Source organism: Bos mutus, chromosome 2 (assembly GCF_027580195.1).
Source record: "Bos mutus isolate GX-2022 chromosome 2, NWIPB_WYAK_1.1, whole genome shotgun sequence".
Lineage (NCBI taxonomy): Eukaryota > Metazoa > Chordata > Mammalia > Artiodactyla > Bovidae > Bos > Bos mutus.
Window position 1 is genome coordinate 15744607 of NC_091618.1, and position 17099 is coordinate 15761705.

General features: G+C 55.0%; 2 protein-coding genes across 2 annotated transcripts; both read right to left on the reverse strand.

Moving 5' to 3' along the window:
* Positions 1 to 8492: 8492 nt before the first annotated feature.
* On the reverse strand, positions 8493 to 11412 carry LOC102277190 (intestinal-type alkaline phosphatase). Its single transcript, XM_070379698.1, has 11 exons — positions 11346 to 11412; positions 11150 to 11266; positions 10920 to 11035; positions 10555 to 10729; positions 10303 to 10475; positions 9909 to 10043; positions 9749 to 9821; positions 9515 to 9649; positions 9240 to 9431; positions 8900 to 9016; positions 8493 to 8794 (listed from the first exon to the last, which is right to left on the reverse strand). Exons 1-11 carry the CDS (start codon positions 11410 to 11412, stop codon positions 8493 to 8495), a joined length of 1602 nt encoding a protein of 533 aa, XP_070235799.1.
* Positions 11413 to 13987: 2575 nt separating this feature from the next.
* On the reverse strand, positions 13988 to 16890 carry LOC102270764 (intestinal-type alkaline phosphatase). The gene is made up of 11 exons (XM_005911421.2): positions 16824 to 16890; positions 16627 to 16743; positions 16397 to 16512; positions 16033 to 16207; positions 15782 to 15954; positions 15396 to 15530; positions 15235 to 15307; positions 15001 to 15135; positions 14726 to 14917; positions 14386 to 14502; positions 13988 to 14280 (listed from the first exon to the last, which is right to left on the reverse strand). The coding sequence occupies exons 1-11, from the start codon at positions 16888 to 16890 to the stop codon at positions 13988 to 13990; spliced, it is 1593 nt and encodes a 530-aa protein (XP_005911483.2).
* Positions 16891 to 17099: the final 209 nt, after the last annotated feature.

The window sequence follows — 17099 nt, forward strand, 5'->3', positions numbered from 1 at the left end:
AGTTGTATCCTCCAGCCCCCAACCCCACATCTGAGGAGAGACTGTAGAAGGGAGTGAATTGTGCCGTCTTCCACTCCTTGGACTTGCCTGGTGGCTCAGACGGTAAAGAGTCTGCCTATAATGGGGGAGACCTGGGTTCAATCCCTGGGTCAGGAAGATCTCCTGGAAAAGGAAATGGCAACCCACTCCAGTATTCTTGCCTGAAAAATCCCATGAACGGAGGAACCTGGCAGGCTACAGTCCATGGGGTCACGAAGAGTCAATGGCGTTTCCCCTGCTGACTTGCGAGGGGTCACAAGACACCTCAGTCTCTGCCCCAGCCTGCGGGGGTCCCAGAGGGCTCCTGGATAACGGAGACATTTTCTGCTTTGGAGCCAGGCAGCCTCCAGGGTACCTGTCACTGCACAGCAGGTAACCACATGAGGCAGTTCTTGGGAACATTTTACAGAAAAATGCAGGCCTCCGAGCACATTATTTATAATTCCTTCATGGGATTATTGAAGGTTTCAGAACAGTATGACTCTCAGCCCATCCTCCCCCTAGAAGTCCTTGCTCTGCAGGCTCCATTTTCCTGAAGGAGACCCTGAATTTGGACAGCATGTGGCATGTGGCTGAGCAGGACTCTGGCAGCGTGGACTTCACCCTGAGGCTGGGCAGGGCAGATGTCTTCACCTCGAAAACCACTGCAGGCGGGGATACCACGTCCCAAGGCCCCCTCGCCTTTGGTGAAAGCTAGTTGCACCCTGTCCTGTCCTGCAGAGCTATCATGGGATCAGGCCTCCACCCCTGGTGGGTCTCAGCCCTGTGTGGTCAAGGGGACCCCAGGCTCCTAACCCTGCAGACCTAACACCAACTTTTGTGTTCCTGGGACACGGCTTGTGGCTCATTTGGGGCCTATTTGTTGGCCCTGGTGGGGTTCTCAGCCCTCACTCAGTTACAGGCCACCCTTGAGGCACCAACCCTCAGGTTCCACTGACCGCATCCCCCCACACTAGTATGGGGGTGTCCTTCAGCCCCTCTCTGCCCTGTGGCCCGCTGTCCTCAACAAGGGCCCGGCCCAGCCAGGCCCATGGATGCCTCCCTCCTCCCCACGCTCCCTGCCTCCTGCACAGGGTGGGGGGCTCCCACTGCAGGGGCTGCAGGGGACACACCTCCCATCCCTCGGGTCCAGCCCTCTGAGCAGCCCTGCAGTCGGGCTGCGAGCCAGCATGAGCTCACCGGGTCAGAGGAAAAGGACATGGTGCCTGCCCCCCCCCAGACCTCAGCTGGGCCCGGACCTGCAAGCCTCTGGCTGCCACTCAGGCCAATTCACTGGGCAACAGGCAGCTTAGATCCCCAAGCCGCAGTCCTGTAGTGCTGCAAAGCCGCGTCTCTCCTGGTCTACTTTGTGTAAATAGTAATAAAAAACCCTCCTAGATTCCCATGGGACCAGACCATGGCGGTCACCACTGACAGAGGTCTGAAGGAGATGACTTTCCTGTCACTCGAGGAGCCCCGGCTGGGGTGGGGGCGGAGGGGGTGCCCTGCTGCTGATGACCAGGAACTGGGACATCTAGTGAGCTTTTCTAATTATCTCACCAATAAATAACCTGTTTTCATGCAGGAAAAAAAAAAGAGTGACATGTCTTTAATTCTTACAAATAGAGTTCCATTGTGTGTTTATGACTAGTAAAAGCACTTCTTACTGGGGACATAAAAGGGGGAAAGGGCTAGAACCCTCAAAGAGCTGGATGCTCCCTACTGAGGTGGATGGTGGCCTCAACATCTGGATGGTGGGGCAGCTATTTCGTCCCGAGGGGCGGCTCCAGAGACACACAACTGGCTCCTGGGCACCATGCCAGGCATGTTGGCACAGGTTGGGCATCCCTGGTGGCAAGGGGATGTTGAGGGGATTCTGGGCTGTGGCCTGGCGTGTGTGCAGGATCGACCCTGAAGCTCTGTTCACCTGGAGGAAGCAGGCCCTGGGTCACTTTAGATCAGAGTGTGAGACTAAGAATATGACTCAGCTTCCTGCAGGTCTCTGGACCCCCAACCCCACCCCTACCGGAGACAGGGATGGGGGAGGCATCCTGAAAGGGACAACGGCTGGTCATGCAGATGCTGAGCAGGTCGGGAGACACAGGGGAGATCACAGCCTCAGATGGGAGCATCGGCCACAAGGTCAGGATGAAGGTCATTTCGTCTGAGGTCTCCCGAGATTTCCAGGCAGCACCTGTGCCTACCCATCAGGAAGCATCCTGTGTGGTCACCAGAGCCCCGCTGGGCTTGGTGCAGGGACCAGGGGTTGGGGTTGGGTCGGAGGGAAGGAGGGACTCCAGAAACCAGGGCTGGGCTGGGCTACAGGTTTGGCTGGGACTGAACCTGGGGCGCCCCCTAGAGCCCAGTCTGAACTTTGCAGGGAGTGATGCACCTGTAGTCATCAGGAATTGTTGATCTTAAGAGTCCTGTCTGGGGGACTACTCTTGTGGTCCAGTGGTTAAGAATCACCGTGCAGTGCAAGGGATGTAGGTTTTATCCGTGGTTGGGGAACTAAGATCCCATTTGCTGCTGAGGAGCAACTAAGCCCACATCCTGCAACTATTGAGCCCATACTGTAAGAGCCAACCCAACACAGCCAAATAAATTTTTTTTTTCCCCCAAAGAGAGAGTTCTGTCTGGGGCCCAAGGATGACTGGTCTCCCACTCAGATCTCAACTGGTTGGTTGAAGGGACATCAGTCCTTCCAGAGTGCCTAACGTGTGTCCAGCTCTTCCAGGCTTTATCTCATTCCAGCCTTGCCACAAACCTGGGCCATCAGCCCTGGTTTCCCTGGTGGTTCAGCTGGTAAAGAATCCACCTGCAATGCAGGAGACCTGGATTCGATCCCTGGGTTTGGAAGAACCCCTGGAGAAGGGAAAGGTTACCCACTCCAGTATTCTGGCCTGGAGAATTCCATGGACTGTATAGTCCATGGGGTTGCAGAGAGTCAGACATGACTGAGCAACTTTCACTTTCACTCCATCCTGGAACCTTCATCCTGATGAAGTAAAATTTATGTTGGGGGCAGGGCAAGGCAATCTAAGCATAATGCATTCCCTGCCCGTAGTGGGCCCTCCCTAGTGTGCAGCCTGCATCTGCATTATACATGAAGCCGACCTTCTTGAAGCTGCAAGTGCCTGCTCTGTCATGAAGATCAGTGTTGTTTTTTATTTTTTCTGACACAGGCAGCGTAACTCCTAGTACATTACATTTCTTTCCCAATCCCATAAGGGGTTCTGGGACCTGTTGCTCACTATGTATGTGCTTGTCTGGACTCTGCATCTTTAGGTGAACTTTGTGTAAAATATGGCTGTCTCCTCTTAATGTATGATCCTTTATTTGAAAAATGTGTGGGAGCAGTCCTTGGAGTTTTCGGAAAGACTTCCTACTTGGTTATAATCTCCACTTGGCTCAAATAGAATTTTCTATCTGGGGACTTCCCTGGCAGGCCAGTGGTTAGGACCTTGCATTTCCATTACACGGGGCACACGTTTGATTCTTGGTTGGGTAACTAAGATCGCACATGCTGTGCAGTCAAAAAAAAAAAAGTTATCTATCTCTTCTCTATCTGCAATGGTTTTGACCAGGCCCCCACCCTCCAGCATGGCTGGCAGGTGTCCTGGGAAGAGAATGTGGGCACTTCAGGCAGGGGGCTGACGCTGTGTTCCTTTCTCATTTGCTCACTTCTGGTGGATTGAGGCTGAGTAAGTTGAGTGTGTCTAGCTAAGTAGATCTATAGATTATATGATCTAATGTAGTTTTAAACAAATGATTCCTCCCAAGAAATCAAGTGGGCTTACAAAAATTTCTTGTAAAGAGACTGCAAATAATACTTGTAATCCATACCAGGTTAAGTGGTTGCTACTTCCTCCCTCCTGACACATGCTCATCACCCATGGTACAGAGCTGACGGGAAGTCAGCCCCAAACATAAAACATTAAACAAAACCAAACTGTTTGAAGCACCCCTACCTCCATCATCATTGGTTTGCTCTGGGGGCACCTTGAGATAGTCTCAATAACAGCATGAACCTCTCTGGTTTGCAAGGCATTTAAAACCTTAGCTTTCAGGACATGAAGACAACCCCCCCACAGTTTTTTCCCCGTGATGTTTAAAGTGATGTGCTGTTCTACCTCGTACTTTTTTTGATATTTCCCTAAGCAATGATAAATATTTGGAAGGCTCTTTTAAAGTTTCTTGCATAATAGGACAAGACGAAAAACACCTACCACCAGGCAAACATTTATTCTTTCTGCTGCAGTAAAAATGGCAGAAACAATGAACAGAAAATGATCTGTCGAAAAACCGAAAGGCATTTCTTTGTCAGCAAATACCTTTGGAAGATGTAGAGAAAACATTGCTGTAGATTGAAGAAAAAGTGTTAGAGCAAATTACCCAGTGTGGGAGGTTTGCTATACAGTCAGTTGGCTGAAAGTACAGATGTTTCTACACATCTCAGCTTAAGGTATTTGCTGGATTCTGTTCCAATAATGAAATACACAGACCACTTTGTGTGTGTATGATCCACTAAAGGAAAGATGTGGCAGGGAAGATGTATTTCCAACAGTTCATACTTTGTTTAATAAAAAACAATGTCATGTGGGGAAAAGAGTGCAAGTGCATCCATTGATGGAACAGCTAGTGGGAAGGATTTTTTTCCAACAAAGCTTTCACTTATTTATTCCTGAGCTGCAAAGAATGCTAGTGAGGAAAGAGCAAACATCAGGAGCCAAGCATTCCGTCTCTCCCATGAGCTGTTCAGACAGCAGTGATGGTCTCATTATTGTGATTTGGTTGGTTGATGTGTAGGTGACCTTCAGTTCAGTTCAGTTCAGTCGCTCAGTCGTGTCCGACTCTTTACGACCCCATGAACCACACACACCAGGCCTCCCTGTCCATCCCTAACTCCCGGAGTCCACCCAAACCCATGTCCATTGAGTCAGTGATGCCATCCAACCATCTCATCCTCTGTCGTCCCCTTCTCCTCCTGCCCTCAATCTTTCCCAGCGTCAGGGTCTTCTCAAATGAGTCAGGCCTTAACACAGTATGAATGTGTGCATTCCTGTGTGAGGCTTCTTGTAGACTCAGCTTGGTTCTCCTCCAACGTCTTCTCTTGGAGGTGTACCTGATTTTATTGCCAGTTTTCATTTGAATCCATTGAGAATGGGATGACTCTGCTTTTGTATCTTGACCAGGAATCTCTTGAGACTGAAAGTCTTGTGAGAAGATGTGGTGAGGTGCAAATTCAACCACACACAGGATGGCGGAGAAAAGAGTTGGGAAGCATTTAAAGAAAAAAAAAAAATGATTCTGGATGATAAAAGCTGCAGAGGCAGCAGAACCTGCAAAGGCTATCTCTGGTCAAACCATTGCAGGAAAGAACTAGAAGCCTCGAGAGCACATAAAATGCAATAGGAGCCATCCATGGTGTTCACTTTCTAAAACCAAGATTGTCTGAGTAAGGGAGAAGCTTCATGATAGTCTTGGTAATGGGATTGAGTGTGACCTTGAGAATGTTCCAGATTAACCCCACAGAATGAGCCATCTTTATGGCAAGATATTGAAGGGGGCTGGCATGAGTCCTTCTGCCCTCTTTCTTCCTGACTCCCTTTCCTTCTTAAAATTCAACGTGCTGATATTTCTCTAGGTGACAAGCATGTTGACAGAAATAATCTATAAACAATCCATAATGTTAGTAGGAATTGTAAAGTTTTATTTGAGCCAAACTAAGGACTATAACCTGGAAGACAGCCTGCTGTCTGGGGGAAACTGGAAGAAACTGCTCCGGAGAAGCATGGATTTCAGCATGGTTTTACATATTGTCAGAACAAAGAAATAAAACAAGTCATGAATACATTCCTTCAAGGTTTGAAAAAAAAAATCAGATCAGCACATAAAGAGAGTCAGTATGGCCTTGGCAGCTGGGGAGGGAGTCCCAGGATTGGACCAGGATTGGTGTCCCAGAAAGGGAGGAATTTTTAATTTTTTTTAACTTGAACATTCTTTATGCCTACTCAATGTGCCCTTTTCTTAAGAATTAAATTAGATGTACAAAGTATATTTGATAGGCCAAAAATCAAGTGAACTCGTGTAAGACAGAATGAGTTCCCCATACCTGGTATGTAAAAATTTATTTTATCAGCAATTATCAGTCTTAAGCACTAAAAACAAAAGCTTGAAAAAAATAAGCATACTTTCTCTGCATCTGCCCCTTCATGGTAAAGATTTTAGAACTGATGCTTGAAAATGTGTCCATGGACGTGATTTTGTGCCAACACTTGGACCTACACACTTTTTAAAAGCTTGGAAACAGAAACTGTTTTTGTAAGTTAGGTTTCATTTATGTATGATAAAACTCACCTTTTTCAAGTGTACTATTCTGCAGTTTTTTTTTAGAATATTCAAAGTTGTGTGACCATCACCACGAATTCCAGAATAATCTGTTTTTCAAACCTGTGGTTTGAAAATGAAGAGTTTCCTTGGGAGTTGAATCCATTTATGAAACATAAACAAGCAGCTCTTTCCCTTTGGTTTTTTGGACCAGCTAACTGACAACAGAGAAGGTTGAACCACACAAGCTGTATTGTAACAAAATGCCTTTGCACAGTTGGTGGGTGGAGTGTAAAAACCAGTCCAGTAATTTAGTAAAGCCCTCCTTCCATTCAGCTCCATGGTTTGTGACAGTCACTAAAAATCAGAGTTGAAGCAAACTGTCCTGAGAGCCTGGCCTTCAGATTGAAGTTTTACAGTGCGAAATCAAAATTTTAGTAAATAAGGAAGCACATTCAGTCATACTAACATTTCTAGTGAGGGCAAAATGCTTTCCCTGCAACTTTGTAAAAGTACAAAGAAATCTGTAGTTTTGTAAAATGTATTGGAAAATGTGGCTGTCTTCAATCCTATAAAATTATTTGGAATGTGTCTGTGGGGTGGGTTACATGACTCAGACAGTAAAGAATCTGCCTGCAATGCAAGAGACCCGGGTTCAAACCATGGGTAGGGAAGATCCCCTGGAGCAGGAAATGGCAACCCACTCCAGTTTTCTTGACTGGAGAATCCCATGGACAGAGGAGCCTGGGAGGCTACAGTCCATGGGGTTGCAAAAGAGGTGGACACAAGTGAGTGGCTAACACTTTCACTCTCACATACTCAGTGTTTTTATATTGGCGTGGGTGCTCCTGAATATTTTCAGACAGAGGTCAGAAATGTTAGGAGTCCGTACTTCCTCTCTGGTTTCCCAGCTCCCACCTACACCCGCACAACAGAAAAAGAAATAGAATAGTCTTCCCTACTCAGAGGTCAGCAGGGTATTTTCTAGAGTCTTCCGGTCCTGTTATGTCCCTGCTCAGAGTCTTCCACCCCTCTCCCACACTCTGGATGAAATTCCAGTTGATCCCCGGTCCTCCCACTCTCTCGGCTTTGACCCTCTTGACCCGCCAGGCTCCCCCAACCAGTCCCCCTGCTGACCACACCCAGTCCTGCACCACTGTCCTTCTGAGTTGCCTTTGGTCTTTGCTCAACGTCAGCCCTTCATCAGCCCCTCCCTAACCTCCTGATGTGACCCTGACCCCCCTCACCCAGACACTCTGTGCCCCCACCTAAGGGCTTCTCTTCACACATGTATCACTCCTGTATCATACTTAGAACAGTTTATTTGAGAGCTGCTTCCTGCCTCCCAGGAGGGCGGGGCCTGTGTCCCCACCCCCGGGTCCCCTGCTGCTACTGGGATGCCCAGCCTGGAAGGGGCACCAGGGCCGCCCTCACAGCAGCTGAGGGACCTGGGACAAGTCTCCTCTCCTCTGTGTCACTGTCTCCTCTCTGTAATGGTACTGTTGGGTTCCTAGGAGGGGCTGCTGAGGGCTCTGTCCAGGGTCCCCCGGAGCTCCTGGGCTGAGACGTCTCCTTGGGCCCCAGATGATCACAGGTTGGGTTCCAGGGGCGGGAGCCACGTTTCCAAGAAGCCACGCCCCATCGGAAACCACGCCTCCCGAAAGCCACTCCTCCCGGAAACCCCAGAGTCCCAGGGTCGCCTGAAAGGCAAGGTGTGGGTTCCAGCCGGGCCTGGGACCCCTGGGACCGTGCCAGCTTCGTCCTCAGGTGGGGCTGTGGGCAGTAGGGGCAGTCTGGATGGTCCGAGCCCCCTTACTGAGGTTCAGGGGGGCAGAACACAAAATCCCAAGCCACCGAAGTTGGGGTCGGGCAGTAGGTCTACGGGTGTCACAGGGAAATCAGGGCCTCAGCCTCGGGGATGGGCCGGGCCATGAAGGGCTGTGAGCTGAGGCTCCTTCAATGCTGGAAGGTGAATCACTGCTGGGAGGAGAAACTCTGGTGGTGGGGCCGGGTCGGGTCTGCAGGAGTGGCAGCTAGGATAGGACTTCGGGGTGGGGACTCTGAGGTGGTAGCTCCGGTAGGGCCTGAGCTGGGAGGTTTTGGGCAGGAGAGCGGGAAATCCCGAGACCTGGAACTGGTGGGGGTTAGTACAAGGTGGGCGCCAGCAGCAGCAGCATCGCCCCAGCCAGCAGCGCCAGTGGAGGCGGGCTGGCCGCCAGGTGCGCGGCGTCGGGGATGCTGGTGGCGGTGGTGGGGGCTGGCAGATTGCAGTCGGTGTAGGGCTCCACGCAGCCCGCAAAGGCCATGATGTGCGCCACGAAGGTCTCCTCCTGCACGCCGTGCACCAGGTGCGCCTGCGGGCCGCGCGCGAACACCGCCACGTCCTCGCCCCCGTGGGTCTCGCTAGCCAGGGGCACGGCCGCCTGCTGCTGGTACGAGGGGTCCTCTGGCCAGAAGAAGGGAAGTTAATGTGACAAGGGAGGCAGCCTTCCCCTCCCCACAATTTCTGGCCAGGGTCCCCACCTCCCAGCGCCCCACCTACTACACTTACCGCTTGTGCTGTCATTAACATCGGGCCTCGAGCCCCCGCCAAGCGCATAGCCAGGGCCATTGCCATAGAGGATGGAGGTGTAGGACTTGCTGTCTAAGGCCTTGCTGGGGGCCAGACCTTCAGGGAAGAGGGGACCCCGTGATCACACTGACCCTAGCCTTTGTGGCTCCCCCTGTGTGCAGAGCCTAGGCAGGTCTTGTCTGTTCAGTGACTTAATCCTCACCAGAGCGATGCAGGGCAGTTGCTGTTACTACCCCACTAGACAGATGAGGGAACTGGCTCAGAGCACTTTGTGCCTCGTAACTTAGGGGCAACGACCTGCCACTCTCCCTGGGCTTACCAAAAATGGAGGTCCCACGCAGTGTATAGCCACCAAAAGAGAAGACATGAGAGTGGTCTGCAGTGACAAGGATCAGCGTGTCCAGTTCGCTAGTGAGCTCATTAGCCTTGGCGATGGCATTGTCAAACATGACCGCCTCGGTCAGTGCCATATAAGCTTTGTCATCATGGTGACCGTGGTCAATGCGGCCTCCTGCAGATAAGTCACATATAAGATACCAAACTTGCCCTGATGGCCCTCATCGCGCCTCTGTTCCCCAAGGGGCTGCCACTCACCCTCCACAAAGAGGTAGAAGCCCCTGGGGTTCCTGCTTAGCACTCGCAGGGCCACCTCCGTCATCTCCTCCAGGGTCGGGTCCTTGGTGGGGTCTTGCTGAACATTATACTTCATGTCTGCCGGCTCAAAGAGGCCTGTGGGAAAGGGGAGCAGTGGTGACCCTCAAGCTGAGGACGGGGGTGGCCCGTGGCACCCATCCTGGGGAGGACAGTGAGGGTGGGTGGAGTCGTTACCCATGAGGTGTGTTACACTGGAGTCATCGGCCGCCTGAAGGAGCGCAGTGCGGTTCCACACATACTGGGCTCCCTGGGAGGGCAGAACCAGGCCTCAGCCCATAGCCCGACACCCCAGGCCCAGCCCCACTGTACCCCCACATCCGTGAGCCCCCATTACCTGGTGCTTGGCCTGCCATGCCTGCACCAGGTTCTGCTTGTCCTTCCGGACTCCATTCACACTGGCATCATCTGGGTATTCAGGGTCTGGGGTCCCCACAGGAAACATGTATTTTCGGCCTCCACCCAGGATCACCTAGAGCCAGAGATTAGGGCAGGAGGGTTAGGGGCCTGGCTGGCCCTTTACTCCTCTCACACAGCCCCTACCTCCCCCACCAGGTCTGTGGGAAAGGCCTGTCCCCACCTCCTACATGGTGCCACCCCACCACACATACACACACACACAAACCCATGAAAACCCTGAAACACCGCAGGGCTGGAGGTTACCTACGACTGTGCTGCGAGTGTGCCCCACCACCTGTGCCCAGCCCCGCCCTGTGCCCAACATGTCGCACGTCAATATCCATGTTGTTGACCAGCTGTGCGGCGATGTCCTGGCAGCCGTTCATCTGGGCATCGGCAGGCAGGTCGGCGTCTGAGTACCAGTTTCGGTTCACCGTGTGCGCGTAGGCCCCGGCTGGGGAGGCATGCTGCACCCTGGTGGTGGTCACCACTCCCACGGACTTCCCTGAGGGTGGCAGAGGTCACGGTGGGCCACTGAGGTCTCTGAGCCCGTCCCTGCCCAGGAAGCTGACGCCCAAGCCCACCTGCTTTCTTGGCCCGGTTCATCACAGACGTGACCTCATTCCCACGTGTCGTTTTGCACTGGTTGTAGCGGGCGGCTGCACTTACACCAATGGTTCTGTAGTTGCCCTTGACCCCACACAGGTAGGCAGTGGCAGTGCCTGCGCTGTCTGGCACCTGTCTGTCCACGTTGTATGTCTGGGGACAGAGATGCCTTCAGCTCTGCTGGGGTAGACACCCAGCTCCTGACCCAGGCCCTGGGCCCATCCTCACAGCCCCCAGCCCCTATCTCAGCCCCCAGCCCTCCTGGGCTTTCCCTCCTACCCTGCTCCCTAGGCCCACACCCACCCCTCTGGTGTAGACCACCCTGAGGCCACTTGGCCCTTACCTTGGACAGAGCCAGGTACGGGAACTGGTCCATGGCCAGGGGTGTCTCAGGTCCCAGTTTGCCATTCATCTGCCCCTTTAGGATCCGAGTGGCTGTCACCGTAGGCACCCCCATCCCTGAAGGTACACAGTGTCTCAGGTCCGAGTTCCTGGGGCCAACCTGGGTCAGCCGGCATCACAGGGTTCCAGGCCTGTCAGGGGACAGGGGGTGGGCTGGCCTCATGTACTCACCATCCCCCAAGAAGAGGATGACATTCTTGGCGGCTGTCTGGATGGGCTGCAGCTTCTTAGCCACATCGAGGGCCTGGGCTGCCTGGCGGTTCCAGAAGGCGGGGTCTTCCTCCTCAACTGCCCAAGGGGAGAGTGTTGGTCAGTTCAGCCTAGAGCCGCCCCTGTGAGTAGGGGCTGCTGGGAGCCGCCTGATTACCTGGGATGAGGCCTAGGGAGAGCTGTAGCTGCAGGCCCAGCAGCAGCAGCACGCAGGCCCCCTGCATGGCTGTGTGATGGCAGAGGGTCAGGATGGGACCTGGGGAGGCCGGGTCTCAGGGCAAGGCTGGGACACCAGGGACCGGCTGCAGCTTGGCTGCCTGGGCTTAAATCTAGATAGACTTTGTCCCTGCTATTAAAGTCTCCTTGTCCCTCCCAGGTTCCCCGAGTGGCCACACCCTGCCCCTCACCTGCCCTATGACTTTGAGCCCTGTTGCCAGGGGCATGTGGTGGGTGTGGCTTAGCCAGTAGGGGTCCTGAGGATTCAGGTCCCTCCCTCCCAGGATGGTCCCCAGCTGTCTCCTCAGGGTGGGGTGGGGATTAGGGTGCAGATGTCTTAGGCCTGAGGAACATTTTCAAGGTCCTGACTGAGGCTCCTCCCAGCCCTCTGCTAACCAAGTCCTGTGGGAGAACCATCTCTCCTTCCTTCACGTGTTCAGTGTTTTCTGAGACTCAGCCTTGGCCTGGTTTGGTTCCCAGTGCTTAGGGACACAGCCTGGGCCAGGGGCCTGGGTTAGTTCCCTGGCGCCCTGAGACAGAGATCCATGGGGAGGCCTGTCTGCCCTGCCCCCTGCACAGCTCCTCACCAGACTTGACCTGGGCAGGAGGTGTGGGCACTGGGCTAGTGGGGGCACATGGGAGCCTGGGCCCAGCTTCTGCTGTGGAGAAGGATGGGACTGGAGGTGACAGCAGAGCGGGGGCCTTGTCTGTGTCTTCAGTTACTGAAGTGCTGGGTCTGCAGTGCTGTTTGTGTGTGTGTGTGTGTAAGGTGCCTGTAACGGGTCGACAGCCGTGGGCCCAGTGCCCCATTAACTGAAGTTGACCTCTGCTCCATTGGAGAGGTAAATGGAAGGCAGAGGTGAGTCTGTTCTCTCCACAGGCCACACACACTCACAGGAACAGCTTCTGATAAGGAGCTAGGGTTTCAGTAACCCCAGGTTGGGTTCAAAAAGCATTCTCACATCCAACAATCCCACTTCTGGGTGTGTATCCCCAATAATTGAAATCAAGATCTATAAGAGGTATTTGCACACTCACATTTTAGTAGCATTACTCACAGTAGCCAAGAGGCACAAGCCACTCAACCATCCACAGCAGACAAATGGATGAACAAAGTATGATATATCCAGTGGAATATTGTGCTTAGTTGCTCAGTCATGTCTGACTCTTTTCTACCTTATGGTCTGCAGCCTGCCAGACTCCTCTGTCCATGGGGATTATCCAGGCAAGAATACTGGAGTGGGTAGCCATTCCCTTCTCCAGGGTATCCTCCCAACCCAGGGATCGAACCCAGGTCTCCTACATTGCTGGAGGATTCTTTACCAGCTGAGCCAACAGGGAAGCCCTTTTTCTTGAGGGCCACATCTAGTGGAACTCATGGGACCAGGGAGGTGACACGCCACCAGATGATTGCCTGGGCATCAGGCAGGGAGGTAGGAAGGGTGAGGACTGGGGCTGAGGACTGTCTCTCTGTTTTCAGAGAAGGTGAAAGCTTCGGGGGAGGGGAAAGCCCCAACTTGGTCCAGCCGCTGGCCTCACCTGGCCCTGCTGACCCCCTCGGGACCCTTGCACCGCTGTCCTTCTGCGTTGCTCCCGCCCTCACCACCTTTGGTCTTTGCTCAGTGTCGGCCCCTCATCAGCCTCTCTGACTTATTGATGTGAATCACCCCTCCCACCACACACACAGACACACACTCTGTGCCCCCACCTAAGGGTTTTTCTTCCCACACGTATCACTCCTGTATCACACTTAGAACAGTTTATTTGAGGGCTGCTTCCTCCTGCCCAGGAGGGCGGGGCCTGTGTCCCCACCCCCAGCTCTCCTGCTGTTCCTGGGATCTCCCAGCCTGGAATGGACACCGGGGCCACCTTCAGAGCAGCTGAAGGACCTGGGACAAGTCTTCTCTCCTCTGTGTTGCTGTCTCCTCTCTGTAATGGTACCCTGGGTTCCTAGGAGGGGCTGCTGAAGGCTCTGTCCAGGGTTCCCCGGGGCTCCTGACCCCAGATGTCTCCCTGGCCGGCCAAGTGCCCACAGGGTGGGTTCCAAGAGGACCGGAAGCCATAGCTCCCCAGGAGCCACGCCTCCTTGGGTACCATGTCTCCTCAGTTGCCACGCCTCCTAAGAAGCCACGCCTCCCGGAAACCCCAGAGTCCCAGAGTTGCCTGAAAGGCAAGGTGTGGGTTCCAGCCGGGCCTGGGACCCCTGGGACCGTGCCAGCCTGGTCCTCAGCTGTGGGCAGTGTGGGGAGTCTGGATGGTCCGAGCCCCCTTACTGGGGTTCGGGGTAGCAGAACACAAAATCCCAAGCCACCAAAGTTGGGGTCGGGCAGTAGGTCTACGCGTGTCACAGGGAAATCAGAGCCTCAGCCTCCGGGATAGGCTGGGCCTTGAAGGGCTGTGAGCTGAGGCTCCTTCAATGCTGGAAGGTGAAACTCTGGTGGTAGGGCCGGGTCGGGTCTCCAGGAGTGGCAGCTAGGATAGGACTTCGGGGTGGGGACTCTGAGGTGGTAGCTCCGGTAGGGCCTGAGCTGGGAGATTTTGGGCAGGAGAGCGGGCAATCCCGAGACCTGGAACTGGTGGGGGTTAGTACAAGGTGGGCGCCAGCAGCAGCAGCATCGCCCCAGCCAGCAGCGCCAGTGGAGGCGGGCTGGCCGCCAGGTGCGCGGCGTCGGGGACGCTGGCGGGGGCCGGCAGATTGCAGTCGGTGTAGGGCTCCACGCAGCCCGCAAAGGCCATGATGTGCGCCACGAAGGTCTCCTCCTGCACGCCGTGCACCAGGTGCGCCTGCGGGCCGCGCGCGAACACCGCCACGTCCTCGCCCCCGTGGGACTCACTAGACAGGGGCACAGCCGCCTGCTGCCGGTACGAGGGGTCCTCTGGCCAGAAGGTGGGGAGTTAATGTGACAAGGGAGGCAGCTTTCCCCTCCCTAGAGTTCATGGCCAGGGTCCCCACCTCCCAGCGCCCCACCTACTACACTTACCGCTTGTGCTGTCATTAACATCGGGCCTCGAGCCCCCGCCAAGCGCATAGCCAGGGCCATTGCCATAGAGGATGGAGGTGTAGGACTTGCTGTCTAAGGCCTTGCTGGGGGCCAGACCTTCAGGGAAGAGGGGACCCCGTGATCACACTGACCCTAGCCTTTGTGGCTCCCCCTGTGTGCAGAGCCTAGGCAGGTCTTGTCTGTTCAGTGACTTAATCCTCACCAGAGCGATGCAGGGCAGTTGCTGTTACTACCCCACTAGACAGATGAGGGAACTGGCTCAGAGCACTTTGTGCCTCGTAACTTAGGGGCAACGACCTGCCACTCTCCCTGGGCTTACCAAAAATGGAGGTCCCACGCAGTGTATAGCCACCAAAAGAGAAGACATGAGAGTGGTCTGCAGTGACAAGGATCAGCGTGTCCAGTTCGCTAGTGAGCTCATTAGCCTTGGCGATGGCATTGTCAAACATGACTGTATCAGTCAGCGCCATATAAGCTTTGCCTTCATGGTGACCATGGTCAATGCGGCCTCCTGCAAGAAGGTCACATATAAGATACCAAACTTGCCCTGATGGCCCTCATCGCGCCTCTGTTCCCCAAGGGGCTGCCACTCACCCTCCACAAAGAGGTAGAAGCCCCTGGGGTTCCTGCTCAGCACTCGCAGGGCCACCTCTGTCATTTCCTGCAGGGTCGGGTCCTTGGTGTGGTCTTGCTGAACATTATACTTCATGTCTGCCGGCTCAAAGAGGCCTGTGGGAAAGGGGAGCAGTGGTGACCCTCAAGCTGAGGACGGGGGTGGCCTGTGGCACCCATCCCGGGGAGGACAGTGGTTGTGAGAGGGTTCGTTACCCATGAGGTGTGTTACACTGGAGTCATCAGCCGCCTGAAGGAGCGCCGTGCGGTTCCACACATACTGGGCTCCCTGGGAGGGCAGAACCAGGCCTCAGCCCATAGCCCGACACCCCAGGCCCGGCCCCTCTGTACCCCCCACACCTGTGAGCCCCCATCACCTGGTGCTTGGCCTGCCACTCCTGTACCAGATTCCGCTTGTCCTTCCGGACACCGGTCTGATTGACATCATATGGATATTCAGGGTCTGGGGTTCCCTCAGGAAACATGTACATTCGGCCTCCACCCAGGATCACCTGGAGCCAGAGATTAGGGCAGGTGGGTTAGGGGCCTGGCTGGCCCTTCACTCCTCTTACACAGCCCCTACCTCCTCCACCAGGTCTGTGGGATGGTCTATTCCCACCTGTAACTCCTACAGGGTGCCCCTCCTCGCCCCCACAAACCCATGGAGATCCTTCAAGACCCCAGGGCTGTGGGTTGCCTGGGACTGTGTTGAGAGTGTCCCACCCCCTCTGCCCAGCCCCGCCCTGTGCTCATCGTGTCGCACGTCAATATCCATGTTGTAGACCAGCTGAGTGGCGATGTCCTGGCAGCCGTTCATCTGGGCATCGGCAGGCAGGTCGGCGTCTGAGTACCAGTTTCGGTTCACCGTGTGCGCGTAGGCCCCGGCTGGGGAGGCGTGCTGCACCCTGGACGTGGTCACCACTCCCACTGCCTTCCCTGAGCGGGGCAGAGGTGACGGTGGGTCACGAGGTCTCTGAGCCCGTCCCTGCCCAGGAAGCTGACGCCCAAGCCCACCTGCTTTCTTGGCCCGGTTCATCACAGACGTGACCTCATTCCCACTTGTCGTGTTGCATTGGTTGTAGCGGGCGGCTGCACTTACACCAATGGTCTTATAGTTGCCCTTGACCCCACACAGGTAGGCGGTGGCCGTGCCTGCACTGTCTGGCACCTGTCTGTCCACGTTGTATGTCTGGGAGCATAGATGGCTTCAGCTCTGCTGAGGTAGACACCCAGCTCCTGCCCCAGCCCCTGGGCCCATCCTTACAGCCCCAGCCCCTATCTCAGCCCCAGACCCTCCTGGGGCTTTCCCTCCTACCCTGCTCCTTAGGCCCACACCCACCCCTCTAGTGTAGACCTTACCTTGGACAGTTGACCTTACCTTGGACAGAGCCACGTATGGGAACTGGTCCATGGCCAGGGGTGTCTCAGGTCCCAGTTTGCCATTCATCTGCCCCTTTAGGATCCGAGTGGCTGTCACCGTAGGCACCCCCATCCCTGAAGGTACACAGTGTCTCAGGTCTGAGTTCCTGGGGCCAACCTGGGTCAGCTGGCATCACAGGGTTCCAGGCCTGTCAGGGGACAGGGGGTGGGCTGGCCTCATGCACTCACCATCCCCCAAGAAGAGGATGACATTCTTGGCGGCTGTCTGGATGGGCTGCAGCTTCTTAGCCACATCAAGAGCCTGGGCTGCCTGGTGGTTCCAGAAGGCGGGGTCTTCCTCCTCGACTGCCCAAGGGGAGAGTGTTGGTCAGGTCAGCCTGGGGCCGTCACCTGTGAGTAGGGGGCGCCGGGAGCTGCCTGATTACCTGGGATGAGGCCAAGGGAGAGCTGTAGCTGCAGGCCCAGCAGCAGCAGCACGCAGGCCCCCTGCATGGCTGTGTGATGGCGGAGGGTCAGGATGGGACCTGGGGAGGGCAAGGCTTGCCCTGGGTCTTAGGCAAGGCTGGGACACCAGGTACCAGGTCAGTACTAGCTGTCCGGGCTGAAATCCCTGCTATTAAAGTCTCCTTGTCCCTCCCAGTTTCGCGGGTGGCCACACCCTGCCCCTCACCTGCCCTATGACTTTGAGTCCTGTTGCCAGG